The sequence below is a fragment of the Carcharodon carcharias genome, chromosome 20 (assembly GCF_017639515.1).
Source record: "Carcharodon carcharias isolate sCarCar2 chromosome 20, sCarCar2.pri, whole genome shotgun sequence".
In the NCBI taxonomy this organism is placed as follows: Eukaryota; Metazoa; Chordata; class Chondrichthyes; order Lamniformes; family Lamnidae; genus Carcharodon; species Carcharodon carcharias.
The window spans coordinates 34,173,449-34,192,097 of NC_054486.1; the positions used below are offsets into that span (position 1 = coordinate 34,173,449).

At 41.9% G+C, this 18,649-nt stretch overlaps 1 protein-coding gene across 1 annotated transcript in view; it reads left to right on the plus strand.

The window, feature by feature from the left end:
- The first annotated feature begins 706 nt into the window (after window positions 1-706).
- The window catches only part of LOC121292205, a 38,543-nt gene continuing 20,600 nt past the window's right edge, over window positions 707-18,649 (plus strand). Inside the window, exon 1 of the mRNA XM_041213885.1 lies at window positions 707-1,806. Coding sequence (XP_041069819.1) covers window positions 1,091-1,783 — 693 coding nt within the window. The 5' untranslated portion in view covers window positions 707-1,090 and the 3' untranslated portion in view covers window positions 1,784-1,806. The remainder of the gene's footprint in view (window positions 1,807-18,649) is intronic.

Consider the following 18,649-nt stretch of genomic DNA (forward strand, 5'->3'; position numbering starts at 1 on the left):
GAGGGTTTCAGCAGCAAATGAGCTGAGGTGGGGCAGAATAGAGTAATGTTATGGAGGTAGAAATTGGTGGTCTTAGTGAAAGCATGGATATGTGGTAGAAAGCTCATACTGGAGTCAATGTGACACCATGGCTGTGAACAGTCTGGTTTATCCTCAGACAGTTGCCAGGGAGAGGAATGGAGTGGGTAACTGGGGAATGGAGTTTGGATCAGCAAAGACAATGGCGTTAGTTTCCCCAATATTTAGTTTGGGGAAATTCCTGCTCATCCAGTACAGGCTGCTGGGTAAGCAGTCTGAATGTTTAAAGGTGATGGAGGGGTTGAGAGAAGTGTTGGGAGGTAGAGCTGGGCGTCATTAGAGTTTGTGTGAAAACTGACTCTGTTGATGTTGCTGGGGGTAGAATGTAGATGAGAAATAGGAGGGGGCCAAGGATAAATCCTTAGGTGACAGCAGAGTTAACATTTTGGTAGCAGAAAGTGAGCCATTGCAAGTGATTGGTTACCACTGGAACACGCACATACACATACAAATATAAACACGCACCCCCTCCCACAGATATATACATTTATACATACACACACTGTACACCCACCGATACATATCCACCCGCACATTATAGCTACACATATGGTAGGCTTGGTCTCTTTAAGAGATTCTTCACTTTCCCTCCCCACCCCCTCTGCTGTTTACTACAAAAAAACTGCTTCATTTTCTGGCACAATGGGGACAGATTGTGACAGCTGATCTTGTTTCAAGAGATGCGTATTAAAGGCAATAAACAAGCTGAGGCACTGAACCGTTTTCACTCTCTCTCTCTGACTGCTCCTGCAGCATCCCGGTACTGCTGACAGCAGCAAGACCTCCAGCGAATAGTAGAAAGCTGGCCGGCTCCCAGAGGTAGTATGTGGGAGGTAGATGCCGGAGCGGACCGTTTGATCACACACTAACTGCTCCAATGCTGCTCCGTGGAGGGACTGGGGGCCGACGGGAGCGATTGCTGATTTCCACTTTGAATTGATAGCTCGGGGTAAATTCAGAGAATCCACCTCGTTGCGAAGCTACAGCCGAAGGCGAGAACAGGGAGGCAACAATGAGGGACAAGGACTTCATGCCCGGGGCTGATAAAGGCAAGCCAGCCACCTTCACCGGAGACAAGAAGGCGAAGATGGCGGCAAAGACCAACACCAAATGGGTGAGATTGGCCACAGTTTTGGCCTATGTCTTATCAGTGTCCCTGGCAGCGATCATCCTGGCGGTGTACTACAGTCTGATCTGGAAGCCGGTCAAATCCACAAATTCCAGCCCTGAGACTGCCACCGCTCTGATGCAGCCGGATTCCTCCTCTAAATTGGTCACTGAGCAGTTTAGTTCTAAGGCACTGGACTCTAAGACTTGGAGATCCAGAGAAGGGAAGGAGGAACCCCAAATGCAGGCTCTGACTGCCACCAAGGCCTGGAATACAGGGGGGAGCACCACAGAGAGTCATAACCTGGCAGCCATCACTCAGCTTCCTGGTGATTTGGAGACTGACACTGAGAGTGAACTTACTGCGGGTGACCTCTCTCATGCTCTGCAAGATAGCACAGGAACTAAGAGTCTCCAGGAGATGTCCGTGGATTCACAGGGGGTCACCCAAGCTCAGTCAATGACCCAAGCCAGCCCAAAGATCTCTGACCATTTACAAAGTTTCTCGGAATCAGTACCACCCAAGAGGGCAGAGAGCAAGAATGTAACGGAAAGGATGGTTGAGGACCAGGCGTTGGCAATATCTACAAGGCAATAGGACGGATCTACCGCGGCCGGACTGTAAGCACAAGTACTCATAGAAATACCATACAGAACTTTCAAGAAATGTAACCGAGGTTCCAAAATCAAGGGGGGTGGGGGTTGGGTCAACCCTGTGCACCTCAGACAACCTGAAAGGTTCACTATTTAAATATTTGGTGGTTTCAGCAAGATTCCCCTTTCACGCGGGTTAGTTACAATCCTCAGCATTTCACTGGGGCAATGTTATTCTTTTTCATAAACTTTCTAAAAATATACAAATGACATCTGCTTTGTTGCTTTTTAGAGGACTCGGTCATCGTTAAAAAATGTTCCCAGAACAAGTTAACATTAACATTTGGAATTCTGATTTTCCAGTTGTTTTTAGTGGGAGTTCACACACGCATGGTCTGGCACTGGAAATGTTGACTAGTTAGTGTAGATTACCTCCTAATGGAAACGGTATGAGTTAACCTCAGGTACATCAACCTCTGTAAAATGTATCTGTACAGTCAACTATTGTATTTTAATGCGCAGATTTGGGTGTAACAGCGACTCTTGTGAGCTTTAGTAGTGGTTAGATTTTTTCAAAAATAAACGTTTTAAGAACTGAATTAGTGTTCATTTCTTATCTAGAGATGAGTAGAATTAACATTTGACATATAACGCTAACAAGAAATGTTTGAAATGAAACGCCTTGAGTGGTACGACCTGAACAATTCTGGGCAGGAATCAAACTCCTTCAAAGTCCCTTTTCAATCATTTAAAAACAAGATTTGTGCTTCTTAACGTTTTTGCGTTTGTCTTAATTGAGCGAGGGTAGACTGAGGGGTTTCAAATAATCTAACACGGTTATTATCCCATTGTTTAAACAAAGTGACTTCTCGTTTTGCGTTATCTGCGACTCCCTTTCCTTTCTCGGGAAAGTGCAACACAGCATGTCACTCGGTAACGCCTTTCCAACTTTATTGTTCTTACACATAGACCCAAGATTCCGCTAGGGGAGTTTCAATGGAAGGTGCAACAGGAACGAATTATGTTTTCCCAGCCGGGATAATCATTACGCGAAGGTAGATAATCGCAACCCATGCAGTAAAGACAATGACAGGGTACATTTTAATTGGATAAAGGGGTCTTTGAATTTTGGAAGAACGACGCTATTACTAGGTGACCTATTTGTAGGTCGAATATATTGAGACCTTGTAATTTACAATATTATTCTGAAAAGACAATTCTTTCCCCCTAGGTAATAAATGAGCAGCTGCTAAATGTCACCGCGAACCTTTGGTAGGGTTTTAAATTTACCATAACCAATTAGAATACAAGTTAGAATGTAACTGTTATAGATGATCAATCTTGGAGGATTCTGATCAGGGCACACCTTGTCACTGAGACATTCGGGTGCTAGGCGCAATATAGAGAAAAAACATGAGGCTGATTCCTAGTGTCAAAGGTCTAAACTATGGGCAAGGACCGGAGAAACATGTATGGGGTGGAAATTGGACCTCAATTTCCAGGCGGAAAGGGGCAGGGGCCATAAAAGAACAATTTTGTGGGGTTGTGTCCTTAGATGCCTGAAATACATCCACCCCCATATTGAGTCTGGCATTTTTTTCAGATTCCCCTGGCGTCCCACCCAACGCCAACCACGTGCATATACCAATGAAAGACCTAACATTTGCAGGACTTCCTCCTGAAGGTGGCTATTCTCAGCAGTGCAGCATTTCCTACTGTGGATGAACACGTAGTTTCCAATAAAAAGTAAAAAGACCTTCCAGATGAATCTAGGAGGAGCAAAGGTGCTCTTCCCGATTCCAGCGCACTCCTGAGAACCACAATTGTACTTCCTGCAGGAGTGGTACGAGGGCCAATGCCAGGGGCGCAGGGATTGAAACTGGGTTCAATTGAAATGGGCGCTTACGATCCTCAGCATTTCATTGCGGCAATTTTATTCTTTTTCTAAAAATATACAAATGATATCTGCTGTGCTGCTTTTTAATCCATTCAATGCACAAGTCCTAGCAGTTCACCCCGATTTCAAGCACACATCAGGCTTCCCAGCTCGAGTCCGTACTGTGGCCTGAATTTTCTCAGCCCCGTGGAGACACGGTTGGAGGCTGAGGGAAATATGGGGAGCCATGTTGAGACAGCTCCCCAGTGCATTCCTGCTACGGGGAATGTTTCCCAGCTGGGGGGGGGGGGGTTGGTTGAGGAAGGTTTCCCGGTGGGGGGTGGTGTGGTAGAGAGAGGCGGGCAGCCAATTAAGATGATTAAGGTCCTATTTAGGGTTGATTTTGCAGCCACGTCATCAGTTTCCACCATTCCGTGCTCGGTGGGCACCGCGGGGACTGGGGTGTTTTGTTGACCCCTTTAATCACATTTTGATTTAAAGTTTGTAAGTTTCCTTTAAACTTTGTTCTTGGTTTTACAGCTGACCTGAATTAGGGGCTGTGCCTGATTTATCCCAATTTTGTTGATTTGGTTTTCATTTAAAAGATTATCAGTTTCCACCAGCAGTGACCTTACCCCCACCCCTCCCGGATGCAGAAGACAATGGGAGCAGCCTCTCTGCGTGGGGTGGATTCTTCAGACCATAATAGCCGTGAGGTTGGAGTAAAATCCACTAAAACTTACAACAAATCTTGTTGTGTCTCGACGTTATCATCTCCCTGTTGGCTGACTCACTCACTTAAACTCACCAGGGTCAGTCTCCTACAGGCTGTCCTAGAAATACGGGACAACAGGTGTCCTTAAGGGACATAGGGCAAATAGTGAAAATAAGGGACAATCCCTTAAACGATGCAGCGGTTGGTCACCCTGTCAGCAGTGTCCACATCTCCCTGTGGGCTTTAGCTGAGGCTCCAGAGCTTCCAGCCCTCCAATTGGTCCTGCAGCATCAGGAACCCACTGAACTCTGGAGGTTGTGAATTAGGAAGCCGCCTGTGTTGATGGTGCATGCTGCCAATGAGCATGGGCTCGATCTCCATTTAACCCTGACGCCGGGATCCAAAGGCCTAAAGTAAAATCTAGCTCAGTATGCGAAGTGAGTTAGCCCACTTCCGCCAAAGGGAACATTAAAATCAAGTCCCAAGTATATAGAAAAGGTGTATAAGGGAATTAAAATAATTGAAAAAACTAAACTTGGAGAAATAGAGGATACAAATTTAAAGTCATTTCTAAGAATAGCATTGTACAGCAGGAAGCCGTTCGTCCACTGAGTCTGCACCAGCTCTCTCTAAAAGTAATCTTGTTAATGCAATGCCCTGGCTCTTTTCCTCATATCACTGCAATTTTCTCTCCCTCAAGTATTTATCCAGCTCCCTTTTGAAAGGTACTTTCTGGCTTTTGTACTCTATGCCTCTATTTATAAAGCCCATGCTTTATAATATAGCATTTGATGTTGTGTATATGGACCTTCAAAAGTACTACATATTCGACTTATTAGCAAAATTGAAGCACATGGGATAAAAACGACATTATCAGAGTGGATACAAAACTGGCTAAGAATAGAAATCAGAATTGTGATGAATAGCCTGTTTTGGACTGGAGGGAGCTATGAGGTGGACAGTACGAGGACAACTGTTTTTGATATACATTATGACTTGGACTTGGGAATACAAGAAACAATTTTGAAATTTTCAGATTACACTCAACTGGGAAGCATAGTAAACTCTGAGGTAGATAGTGATAGACTTCAAAAGGACACAGACAGGCTGGTGAAATGGATAGACACGTGGCAGCAGAAATTCAATCGCGGAGAAGTATGAGGTGATACATTTTGATAGAAAGACTGAAGAGAGGAAATACAAACTACAATTTTCAAAGAGTACAAAAGGAGAACAGACTGGGGATGCTTGTGCACATATTTTTGAAGGCGGCAAGATAGGTTAAAGCATATGGGAAATCTGGGCTTTGTAAATAGAGGCATAGAATGCAAAAGCCAGGAAGTTACTCAAAACACCAATTTGGTTCCAGCTGTAGTATTTTGTCCAATTCTGGGCACCACACTTTAAGGAAGGACATGCAGGTTTGGAAAGGGTACAGAACAGATTTACTACAATGGTTCTGGGGATGAGAGATTACAAGCATGTGAATAGACTGGAAAAGTTAGAGTTGTTCTCCTTAAAGCAGAGAGGCTCAAGATGTGATTTGATAGAGGTGTTTAAATCATGAAGGATTTAGATAGAATAAATAAAAATAAACTGTTTTCAGTGCATAAAGGGTTAATGACCCAAGGGCACAAATTTAAAGTGTTTGGCAAATGAACAATAAAGAAAAACGTTTGATGTAACAATTGGTTAAGATTGGCATGCACTGCCCAATAGTGTGATGGCTGTAGATTGAGTAATAGCCTTCAAAAGGGAATTAGATATATATTTGCTGGGTTATTTAGAGAGAATGGGAGAATGGAACTGAACTGCTCTTCTGAAGTGTTGGGGCAGACTCGATGGGCTGAATGGCCTCCTTTTGTGCTGTTTTATTCTATGATTCTCTGAAAGATAAATTTAGGACTTGTTTTTCACAGAGTTAATACTACATGATATAGACTGACAGAGTAGAGGAGGAAAAAACCCTGGAAGTATTCAAAAAACAACTGGATAATTCAACGGGGGTGGGGGGCACAATGGGATACAAGCATTTAGCCATCCTACTATTAGGATCTGACAATTAAGACTGATTAAATAAGATGCCTTCAAATATTAAGGTACTAAGGTGCAAAACCTTCTTACAAAATGCTTTTGTTCCCTAGTTTAATGTAGTTGTCACCAAAACTGGTTAATGGAGGGTTTGGGGTGGGGGGGGGGGGGGGGGGGGGGGGGGGGGGGGGGGGGGGGGGGGGGGGGGGGGGGGGGGGGGGGGGGGGGAGGGGGGGGAGGGGGCGGGGTGGGGGGGGGGAAGAGGGGGGGGAAGAGGGGGAGGGGGGGAGGGGGTGGGGAAGGTGGGGTGGGGGGAGAGGGGGAGGGGGGGGAAGGTGGGGGGGAAGGGGGCAGGTATAGGTTAATGGTATGGTGGGGTGGAATTGAACTTCAGCAGCAGTACAACATGAGTCATAGTAGGTAGTCTTCCTCCCTATGCACACTGCCTGATATTGTTTCCCATTGGCTTCAATAGGAGGAAATATTTGGAAGGTAAGTGGTGAGGCCATGAGGTTGTATTTTATTCCAAATGTCTCTTAAAATAGGAGCAAAGTTCATACATGCTAAATGGAGTTCATGTGCACATCAGCTGTGATCTAACTGAATGATGGAATAGGCTTGATGAGCTAAATGGTTTCCTCTTCCTCTCATATTCGTTTCATAATAAGGTATTAGCACATGTATATTTCATTATGTGATCATCAACTGAATTTTTATAGTACAGTACTTTGTTTTCCATCAAAATAGTGTAATGCCCATATAAAATAACTATTTTTCCTTGAATTGTATGAGACAGGCCATCCTCCCACGCTCATTAGAAAATTGTAACATTATCAGAAGGAACCATTTATGCCACTATTATAATTCTAGTTACTGCCAAGAGCAGTTTGTGGGAAACTGATTGTTCTTTTGACAATTGCTAATTTTAAAGAAACTTCAATAATAATTTAACATGCACAATTTGGTTCATGTTTTTCATCAACTTGTAATAAGAGACTGGTTAATTTGAAATAGAAATTATGGTTCAGCAAGAAATGATTCACCTTGAGGCTTCCCTAATGGAACAGTGTGTTAACACAGTTTGCAGTGAGCCTCAGATTCTAACCCAGCTTAGAGTTAGCTGATTGGTTGTTGCCAAGATGATAAAGGAACACTAACTGGCCCCATGCTTCCTTCATTAGAGAGGGGAGAAGAAAGGCCAGCCAGGGTTCTCGCTTTTGATAATTATCCAGTGGCAGCTACTGGAAAGCATGTAGAAGCTATTGCAAGGATTCAAAAGAACCAAGCTGCAATGCCTGCAGTCAAATAATCTGGTCACCTCTATTAAATATTAGGAAGACAAACACCATTGTTTTCAGTCTCTACACCAAACGCCATTCCCAGTCAACTTGATTCCTCTCCCTGGCAACAGTTTGAGGTTATACCAGTCTGTTCGCAACCTTAGTGTCACATTTGACCCTGAGATGAGCTTCTGACCTTATATTCATCCCATCTCTAAGACTGCTTATTTGCACCTCCATAACATTGCTCAATTTTGCCCATGTCAGCTCATCTGCTGCTGAAACCCTCATTCATGCCTTTGTTGCTTCTAGACTCAACTATTCCAATGCATTCTTGGCTGGTCTGCCACATTCTACCCTCGCTAACATCCAAAACTCTGCTGCCTATGTCTTAACTTGCAGCAAGTCCCACCATCGCCCCTGTGCTCTCTGACCTACATTGGCTCCAGGTCAAGCACTGACTTGATTTCAAAATTCACAATTCTTGTTTTCAAATCCCTCCATGGCCTCACCCTTCCCAATCTCTGTAATCTCCTCCAACCCCACAACCCTCAGAGATATAACCGCTCATTTAATTCTGGCCTCTTGTGCATTTCCGATCATAATTTCTCCCATGATTGGTGGCTGTGGCTTCAGTTGCCTAGGTACCAAGCTCTGGAATTTCCTCTGTACATCTATCTGCCTCCATACCTCACTTTCCTCTAAGACACTTATTAAAACCTACCTTTTTGACCAAGATTTTGGTCATCTGACTTAATATTTTCTTATATGCCCCCACCCAAGAATTCTCTTAAACATTACAGGGATCTTGAAGGTTTATGCACTTCTGTAGGAACCAACCCACGAGGTATGCCATATCCCTCTGGAATTCACTTTAATTCCCATCAGCATTCCAGCTATTCTCAGAGGTAAGATTTTATGGGGATCCTTCGATTAGCTTTTTGGCTAAGTGACCCTCCAAATTCTATTTAATATCTCATGACTGTGGATGCCTCAGCTCCTTGTTCTGCTTGCCGGCAGACACCCAACTACCTTCTCACAGCTTCTAAGATAACTTGGCTGACTGCTTTCTGCCACAGAGCCCTGTGAGGACCACTCTAAATTTGTTCCGCCAGCTGAAAACTAAGCAAAATTTTCAGCTGCTTTTTCCTCATGAAATCCAAACTGAGTTTGAGCCCCACCAGCGTTCTGCGTAGCGAATGACAATGTTAGTATTTCCTCTGCTTAAAGTGCAGGCCTGACTAACAGTCATCCCCTGTTGGCTCTCTCAATCCAGTGATATGCAGTCTATACCAAAGCAAAACAACAACTGTCTGCTTTCTGAGCAGACAGCCAGATAACCTAAACGAAAGAACCTTCTACCCCCACAGCTCATCTCTATGACAATGTGGCATGCTTTGGGGTGTCCTCAAACATAAATGTGAATTGATCATTTTACCTTCAGCACAACTCTTTCAATGTGCAACCCAATTTATATTGTTAATAGAGTTAATGACCCTCAGTCCAGAATTTCTGTCCCTATCAAGGAACTCCCTTGATGGCCAACTGCCTCCCAACCACTTTTCATCTGGGAACTATATACATAATTTAAATATTTTATCGAAGTTAGTGAAGACCCTCTGGCTGTACCACAAGCCTAAAGGTAGGTCATCCATTGTTCAAGCAGTCCCACTGTCAACTCCAACTTATTGAATAAACACAGGCTACCTTTTAAGTGCAATAAACCCAGGCTTGTTTGAGTTGCATTTACATCAGAGTTGTGTTTACCAATTTCTCAGCCAGATGCCCCTATTTATCAACAGATAAAACTTTAATTCCTAAAAGTAAAAGTTTTATTCTAAAATGTATGTATTATACAGAGATGTTTTATAATGCTCCTGTGAAATGCCTTGGGATGTCTTATTACATCAAAGGTGCTATATAAATATAAGTTGTTGTCATCAACAATTCATATACAGTGCCTTTAACATAGTAGAGTGTCCCAAGGTGCTTCACGAGCATTACCAAACAAATATTGACACTAAGTCAAAGGAGGGGACATTATGACAGGTGATCAAAATCTTGGTCAAAGAGGTAGGTTTCAAGGAGCATCTTAATGGAGGAGAGGGATGGAAAGGTTTGAGGTGGGAAACCAGAGTTTAGGGCCTAAATGATTGAAGACACTTCCACCAATGGAGGGATGAAGGGAGTGGGAGATTCACAAGAAACCAGAGTTGGAGGAATGCCAAGACATAGGAGGATTATTAGGCTGAAGGAAGTTACAGAGAAAAGGAGGGGTTATCATAGAGGAATTTGAACACAAGGAGCAGATACTTAAAATAGAGATCATGCTCGACCTGGTGCCAATTTAGGTCAGCAAGTACAAAAATAAGAGGTGGCCAAGGTTAGTCCAGGCTCAAACGTAAATAATGGCCACTTGCGCTTATAAAACTCCAGGAGAGAAGTCAATTTCTTCAGTTGATGAATTAAATTGAGAAAAATGGCAAAGGTTAAAAATAAATAAAAACAAAAAGAAAAGATTTAGCAATCACATCTGAATTTTAAGGTTTAATTATCCCCTCTTTTCTCCCAAGTTTCCTCTATAATGCTTTATCTCCTGAAATTGGGAGTTACCTCTAGACCAAGTACCTTACCTTACAGCTGTTATTGGTCTAAATTTAGACAGTGAGTATTGGTATTGTAACAGCAAGACTGCAGCCCAAACAAGACAGCTTCCTCTCCCCTCCACTCACGTACTTGAAACATACTTTTCAGTATCAGTGATCAAGATTCTTGTTTTATAATGTCAAAATTCAGCTTGAATTATATAATCAAACATAATTTTACAATTTCAAAACTAGATTGTTCTTCTCATGGACTGTTGTTCAGTTGGTATGATTAGACTACTCCTGGAACTGTGAAGTTCCACAGTTCATTTATTTATGGGAGGTGTTTAGTACTACCGATTAAAACAGTAAAGTAGTGGTTACAAATTTAGTAATCCAGAGACCTGATCTAATCATGCAGAGGAAGTGAGTTCCAATCCACCCCAATGGCAGTTTTAAAATTTGAATTGCTTTAAAATATAGATTATTAAAAAAATGGCTTCAGGATAGCTGATAGTTTGTTGTAAAAATCCAACTTGATTTATTAATCTTGTTCACGGTCAGGAACCTGCCAGCTTTACCTGGTTTGACCTATGTGATTTTAGGCCCTCATTTCAAGATCATATCTTGTTCATAGGTGTCAGGTTTTCCTAATTTGGAGAATTAATCCTGTTTTACTATTTCCCACCAATAGCCTATAGAAAAACTAAATGCATGGTATAAACAGTGTGCCATGACCAGCAGTCTACTATGATGCATTCTCAAAAATTATTCAATGCATTTTGCTTTGAAAACTGACTAACTTAAGGAACAAATATTATCTTACTGACAAATAAAAATCTCCCAACTGATTTCAACTCCAGCTGGTAGTTGAGTTAATGAGCTGCAGTTTGTTAAGTATACTAAAAATCTGACAAAAGTCCTTTGTTGCAAACTGACAATACAGGTTCTACCATCATAGTTTTCTGAAAGGGACCAAGTTTGATAAACTAGTTCAATAGCTAGTTTAGTGAATACATGTACATCACCCAGAATGGTGTATAAAATTATTTGTGCCGTCAATCTGCTAATTTAGTTTAAAGACACAACATATTCATTAATCTTGCAAAAATAGTACTGTAAATACACATAAAAGGACCCTGGACAGTTTTTGACATGTCTATTGCTGAAAGGTCTTAGATAAATAAGAAAAATGTTTGTTGTAGTTTCAAATATATTAGGTTTTAAAACGTGGTGTTAAAATGGTTTTAATGATAGATACAATTGATGGAGCCTTTCTTGCAAGAGAGATTAGCTATAAATGCGTGTGGATAAAAGAATTGTGTGAAGAAGTAATGGCCCAAATTTGCTTTAATAGTAAGTGAGGTTATCAATGTACATGTTATAATGGATTAAATTGGACAGAAACTGGTGGCGACTGCACGTGCGCATTTAAAATGTGTGAATTGTTTCATTCAGTTGTCAGGATCTGGAATGCTGTACCTGAAAAGGTGGTGGAAGCTGATTTCATAAATAGTTTTAAAAGAGAGTTGGACAAGTAATTGAGGGTGGGGAACTTACAAAGTTGTAGCAAAATAAAAACAGGGATGCAAGACCAAATACAACTGTATTTTCAAAGATCTGGCAAAGCCACGGTGGACTGAATGACCTTCTGTGCTGTAAGTTTCCATGATTTTATGATATGCATGACCACATTTCATTGTGCTTGACTTAACTATAGTTAATTTAACATGGGTTTATTCAATGTTTTGTGCTAAGAACTTTGATTAATCCAGACTCAAAATACTAATTTGCCACTTGCTGTTTCATGAAATTGCCTCAGTTGCACAATATTATTCAATCATTCACGCTTGCTCAACGCATTGAAGGCTTGCTCTTCAACATAGTTTTTACCTGCCTGATTCAACTGCTTCTCTGCCAATAAGGAAAATTTAAACAAATAGTTCTTGATTTAAATTTCTCTTGATGGAAAATAAGATGAAGAACAGGTGCATACAAGGACAAGAACCAAGTGAAAGCAGTGAGAGCAAGGCAGCGGCAGATCTTGTGCAGCGAAGGTTGCTCAGATGGTTCAGCTTTGTGCCACCTGATGTGGCGCAGTTGGTTAAGACAATGAGTTGCTGAGCCATATAGGAAGGTGAAGTCCCAGATTTAATCACTGAATAGCTGATCTTAGCTTCGCAATTGCCATATTGTTACCGCTTTCTCGTAGAACATGGAGGAAGAATCTGTTTTAAAATGAGTAAAGAATTAATCACATCAAATCTCCATTTATACATGCCAGACTCCAAGATCCCAATATTTACAGGCAAAGATTGGGGGTACCTGGAAATCCTGTGGCTGATATTAATGACAGGGGCTCATTATTATTTTCTTATTCCATCCCTCACCTGGCAATCTGGAAAGATCACAGCTTGTGAGGCAGGAAGCAGGTGGTTGGATCGGGAGGGAGGGAAAGATCACACTTGAAGAGGGAAATCATACCAGCAATAGGAAGGGGAACCAATTTGGCAGCGGGATGTGCACCAGCATATAAAAGGAGAAAAGAGGAATAAGATGCATAAAGTGAATGTTGGATAGTGCTAGAGAAGAAAGTAGTTCCATATTAAGAGCAGACTAAGGAGTATGAAGAATACAAAGCCAGGTTTAGAATGCATATATGTAAATGCACAAAGTGTGGTGTGGTGTTGGTGAGCTACATGTGGGAATGTCATATAGGGTGCAATAACAGAAATGTGGCTTAAAAAGGTGAGGACTGGGTGCTTAATATTCAAGGATACAAAGTGTTCAGAAAATGTCTTCTAGATACAAATAGAGCTTAAGGGCAGACAGATCGGGTGAACATGGAGCTTTAATGGAGACATATTGCTGCTTCAGCTTACACGTGCTAACCGGCTGTGAAAGAGAACTCGATTGTGATATTGCATCAATTCTTGTGATGACATACATATTAGCATAAACATATTTAAATGATTATATTTAACATACTGACAATACACTGTCACAACATGCTCCTTCCATTAAATAACACCCACATATACTATAGCATTAATATGTATATGAATATGGAACATAAGAAATTTGACCACGATGATACCATTTACCTAAAACTTTCAACTGTAACAGGAACATTTGGAACACTCCTCTTCAAGATGTTGTCTACATTTGGAACCGTACTGGTCATCAGCTGACTCGACCAGACCTTGTGGGTGTGTTCTTGAACTGTTCATCTTCTCATCCTGGAGATTGTGTTTGTGGGGATTGTCCTCAGTTATTGACACATTGCTTGATGTCTATTCGTTGGTATGCGTAGGCAATGCTGTTTGTCTGTCTTGTGCATGGCTAGCAGAGAGTCCCCTGAGGTGAGATTGATTCTTCACAATACCACATTATTTGTTGTTGTCACCTCATATGAACTTATTTCTTTGCACACCTTGGACACCTCTGCTGGAATTTTGCTCTTAGTTTTGCCAGCATTTTCTGTTTTTATTTCAGATGTTCAGCATCTGCAGTATTTTGCTTTTATCCACTGGAATCAATGTCTGTTCTTGTGAGTGTAGGACCCTCACCTACTGGCCAATGTATAATGGCAGTAATTCTGCACCTGCATGCATGTCATGAGTGTCTTTCATCTTATCTTGATTGTGATGTAACTGGTCTATGATCAAAAACGACTTGGGTGAGATGATACTTGGCAGTGTGGTTGACCAAGCAGAATCTCAGCAGGTGAAGGTAATCTGGAGTCTAATAGCATTGTGTGAAGATGCAATAATGCAACTTGGCACCCAGTTTCCAAACACTTTTTGAGAAGCATTTTGACTGTCCTGATTATATGTCCAGTTGAACAAGGATATCAGGGTGATGCTGTGACATGTTTGATAGGCCATCATTTACACATACTCTGGAACAGCTTTCCTGTGTATTGTAGACCTTTGTCAGATACCGCATCTACCGGGCAATAAAAAGACTAAAGATGGCACTAACAGCATTGGCCACTGCTGTTCTCAATGCCCCTTGAAGCTTCGGCACTATAGGAAATTTAGAGTGATAGTCTGTTGTTATCTTGGTTCATGGTGATGGTAGTATGTCATGCAGTTGGAGAGTTTCTTTCTGTTGACTAGCTTGGCATTCCTGACATGCATCTGGGTCAATGTCCTTGCTGATGTCAGTCCAGAACGCTGACTCATGAGCAAGACGTCTTGTTCACTTTATTCCCATGTGTCCTTGGTGGAGCTGTCCAAATAGGCCAGACAGAAGTGTTGCTGGAATGAGCACTTGGTATCCTTTGAATAGTACTCCACTGGATATATCAATTTTGTCTTGATATGGTCAACATGTTCTCAGGTCCATAGGGATCTCCTGGATGGTCTCTGGCCAATCTCTATAATGATCTGCCACAGTACTCGAAGTATGGGGTTCTGAGAAGCCTTCCCCGTATTCCTCTCTTTCGCTTTGACCGAAGCGCATAAGATCTATGCTGTAGATATTGCCTAAACTTGCACAGTCCACCTGGAAGTTGAATGATAGGACTCATGCCTTCCCAGGGTTGGGCTGTCTACCTCGTGTCTAATAGGACTACCTGACTGCTAGGTTTGTAACTTACATCACAGTTGTAGCCCTGAGTCTTAATGAGTAACCTCTGGAGTCGAGGTGGTGCACTTTGAGAGTTTCTGGTTTCTTCCAGATCTGGTTTCTGCCAGATCATCTCCAGCAGCATATGATCTCTCTCACTGTGAACTCTTTCCTAAATAAGTATGTGTGGAACCTGGTGATCCTGATGATCACAGCAAGAGTTTCTACTTCGATATTGGAGTAATTTGCTTGGGCTGGTAACAGACCTTTTGAACCAAACATAATAAATTGCCGTCTTGCAAAATACATGCACCAAGAACTTTCTGTGATGCATCTGCTCCTAATGTTGTTGCCTTTTGAGGGTCATAGTACTGAAGACATGACCCGGCTGACAATACTTGTTTCAAAGCATTGAATGCATGGTGATCATCCTGCTCCAGGAATGGCATGTCTTTCTTCAGCAAATCTTAGTGGAGTTGTCTTCTCCAAGAAGCTCAATATGCATGCCGCAAAGAAGTTGAATAGACCACCATTTGAGGTTGTCCTTGTCCTGTGGTGTTAGCATTGACTGGATGACTTCAAGCTGCCCAGTATCTGGGAGGATACCTGAGCTTGAGTAAATGGCTTTGAAAAAAATTGTGATCTGCCTGAATGGAGCACTTTGTGCTGCTGAACATCAAATCTTTGCATCTGGTGGTCTCCGTTAACGTGTAGATTTCTGTCATGCTTTTCTTCCATGCATCCTACTACAGCAACATTGTCCACAATACACACACAGCCGGGACTCATTCCATTATCCAGTCTACATGCTGTTGAAATATATGGTAAATGGAAGCCAAAGAAGTTCTAAATGTTTTTAGTTTTTGCGACTCTCTTGACTAATGTACGGACCAATATCCATTTTTTGCGTCTAATGTGGAAAAGCGTTTCACTCCATAAAACATTGGATTTAACTCTCCGAGCATTGGTATCTTATGAGGACATCTCTTTAAAGCTTTGTTTAGCCTTCTCGGGTCTAAACATAGATGAATTGAACCATCCTTCTTAATTGCAGTAGTGATGGAACGGCACCAGTCTGTATGGTGTTGCACTCGTTGAATGATGCCTTGTTTTTTCATTCCATCCAGTTCTTTCCTCAATCTTTCTCAAATGTACATTCTGCATTTTCACAGCAGGTTGATTGATGGCATTGCATCTTCTTTAAGGTGTAGGACTGCATCCCCATGGAAATCCCCGACCATACCAAAATGGTCTGGGTACAACCTCTGGAGGTCATGTACCAATCTAATGGGTGTGCACCTGTTTTGACTGCTGTGGCCTTCTGACTGGATCAGCTCATGGATGGTGTATACTGTAAACTTAATGCTTGTGAGTTGGACCACAGGCTTCCATGCCTCGTGATACATGTCCTTGAGAATGCTGCAGGCTGCAAGCAGAAAGAACATGGCCAGGCATTGCAGCTTTTTTGAATTAAATAAAAGCATGGGGGGGTAACAATGGTTTCCTGGTGCGTTGTCCATGGCAACGCCTCGACCAGAATTGACTTGCCAACCAATCAGCACCCTTTTCTCATGCAATATAAATTTTTGCTCCCTTTGAAATTTGGCATCCTTGCATGAGTGCAAGACTGGAAGCTTCGGCAGCATCTCTCTTTTTTCAGCAATATATTTAAATTATTATATTTACCATACCAATAAATATATTATCACAATAATAGGGAAGGGGAAACAGGGAGATGGGGTGGTTGTGCTGATTAGGGAAGACATTGTAGTATTGGAAAGTGAAGATGTCCATGAAGGGGCAAAGACAGAATCCATTTGGTTAGAGTTGAGAAGCAAAATAGGGGATGATCACCCTAGCAGGGGTATTCTATAGCTCTCCAAATAGTCAGAGAGAGAGAGAGAGAGAGCGATATGGAGGAGCAAATCTTCAGGGAAATCAGCAAGACGTCCAGGAACTGTAGAGTGATGATGTTAGGGGACTTAAATTACCCAAATATTGATTGAGATAATGTTAAAGTAAGGGGAAGGAAGGGGAGGAATTCTGAAATGTGCTCAAGAGAAATGCCTCCACCAGGATGTTCTCAGTCCAGCTAGCAAAGGAAACATTGCTGGATCCGGTGCTGGAGAATAAGATGGGATAAGTGGTCCACTTATGGTGTTTATATCATGGGTAAGAGTAATGATCATATTAGAAGGTTTAGGTTAGCAATGGAGAAGAGGAAGGAACAATCTCAAATACAACTTCTAAATCGGAAGAGAGTTAACTTCAGTGGGATGAGAGGGGACCTAGCCATGGTAAAAAGAAACCAAAGACTGACAGGGAAAACTGTAACAGAACAGTTGACCTTTAAGGAAGAGATGTCTCAGGTACAGGCTACATATATTCCAACAAGGGCAAAAGGTGGAGGAACCAAATCCGGGGATCCTTAGATGACAAAGGAGATAGAAAATAGGATGAAACAAAAAAAGAGAATGTATGATGCACATCAGGTGAATTCTTCAAGTGAGAAACAGGCATAATGCAATAAATTGAGAGAGTAAGTGAAAAAGAAAATAAGACTGGCAAAGCAAGAATATGAGAGTCAAAGGTAGTTAACGTAAAAGGGTACTCAAAAATCTTCTACTGACATGTAAATAGCAAGTAGTATTAAGAGGTAGGTGGGTCCTATTAGGGATGAAGAGAGTGATATATGCTTAGAGGCAAGGCTACAATACTTTCCAAAAAGTGATGCGCATTTAATTGATAGGAGGCAGCCTTAATTTTCATTGCATGAGCTCTTCTGTGAACATGGCTTGCAGAGTGAACTGGTAAATCCTGGCAGTTGCAGTTTGATACTTGGTTGAACTATTCACTTAGTTAACAGAACGATAGCTCCTGAATGCCCCAGTGATCCATGCCCAGGCTTCTAGAAGCAAGACCACCAACGTAAAACATTGGTGGAAGCATTTCAGGCACACAAACGAAAATTACAGATATCTAAGAGTTTAATTTTCTTGTGATTTGTTTTAGAAGTTAGAAACCTTACTTCAGTCCTAATGAGTACTTGTTTACTAAGAGGTGCTACCAAATTATTGGTAATAGGAGAGATGGTAGTGGTAATAGATAGGGTGAAAACAATAGGCTGGCAATGCTGATAGTGGATAAGTTGCCTGGTCTGGTTGGCCTGCATCCCAGGCTGTGAAAGGAAGTGGGAGTGGAGATAATGGATGGGATTACCATAAACTTCCAATTTTCCTAAATATTGCAGAGGTGCCAGAGGATTGGACAGTGGTAACTCTGACACCTTTATTCAAGAAAGGGTATAAGGACATTCCTAGTAACTGCAGGCTAGTTAGTAAGCTTTAGAAACAATATTCACGGAAAACAATCAAGAGGCACTGAGATTTGAGTTAATTAAGGAGAGCCAGCAGAGATTCATACCATTTAATTGAATTTTTTAGTGAAGTAACTGAAAAGGTTGAAATCTCTACCCCCACCCCCCACCTTAAACCAGCTTATATTTCACCCCTCTCCTATTTTTACTTAGTTCTGTTGAAGGGTCATGAGGACTTGAAACGTCAACTTTGTTCTTCTCTGCCGATGCTGCCAGACCTGCTGAGTTTTTCCAGATAATTCTGTTTTTGTTTTGGATTTCCAGCATCCGCACTTTTTTGTTTTTATCTCTGTGTTTAATTGACAGCCTCTTCTCTTCAAGAAATGCCTACCTTGAAGAAGTATTGCTCTTCTCTCCGACATGATTTCCGTATCTCTCTTTTGCCTTGTTCACCTTCGTTGCTTTCCATTTCCCTCCTGGTGTTTGACAAGGTGT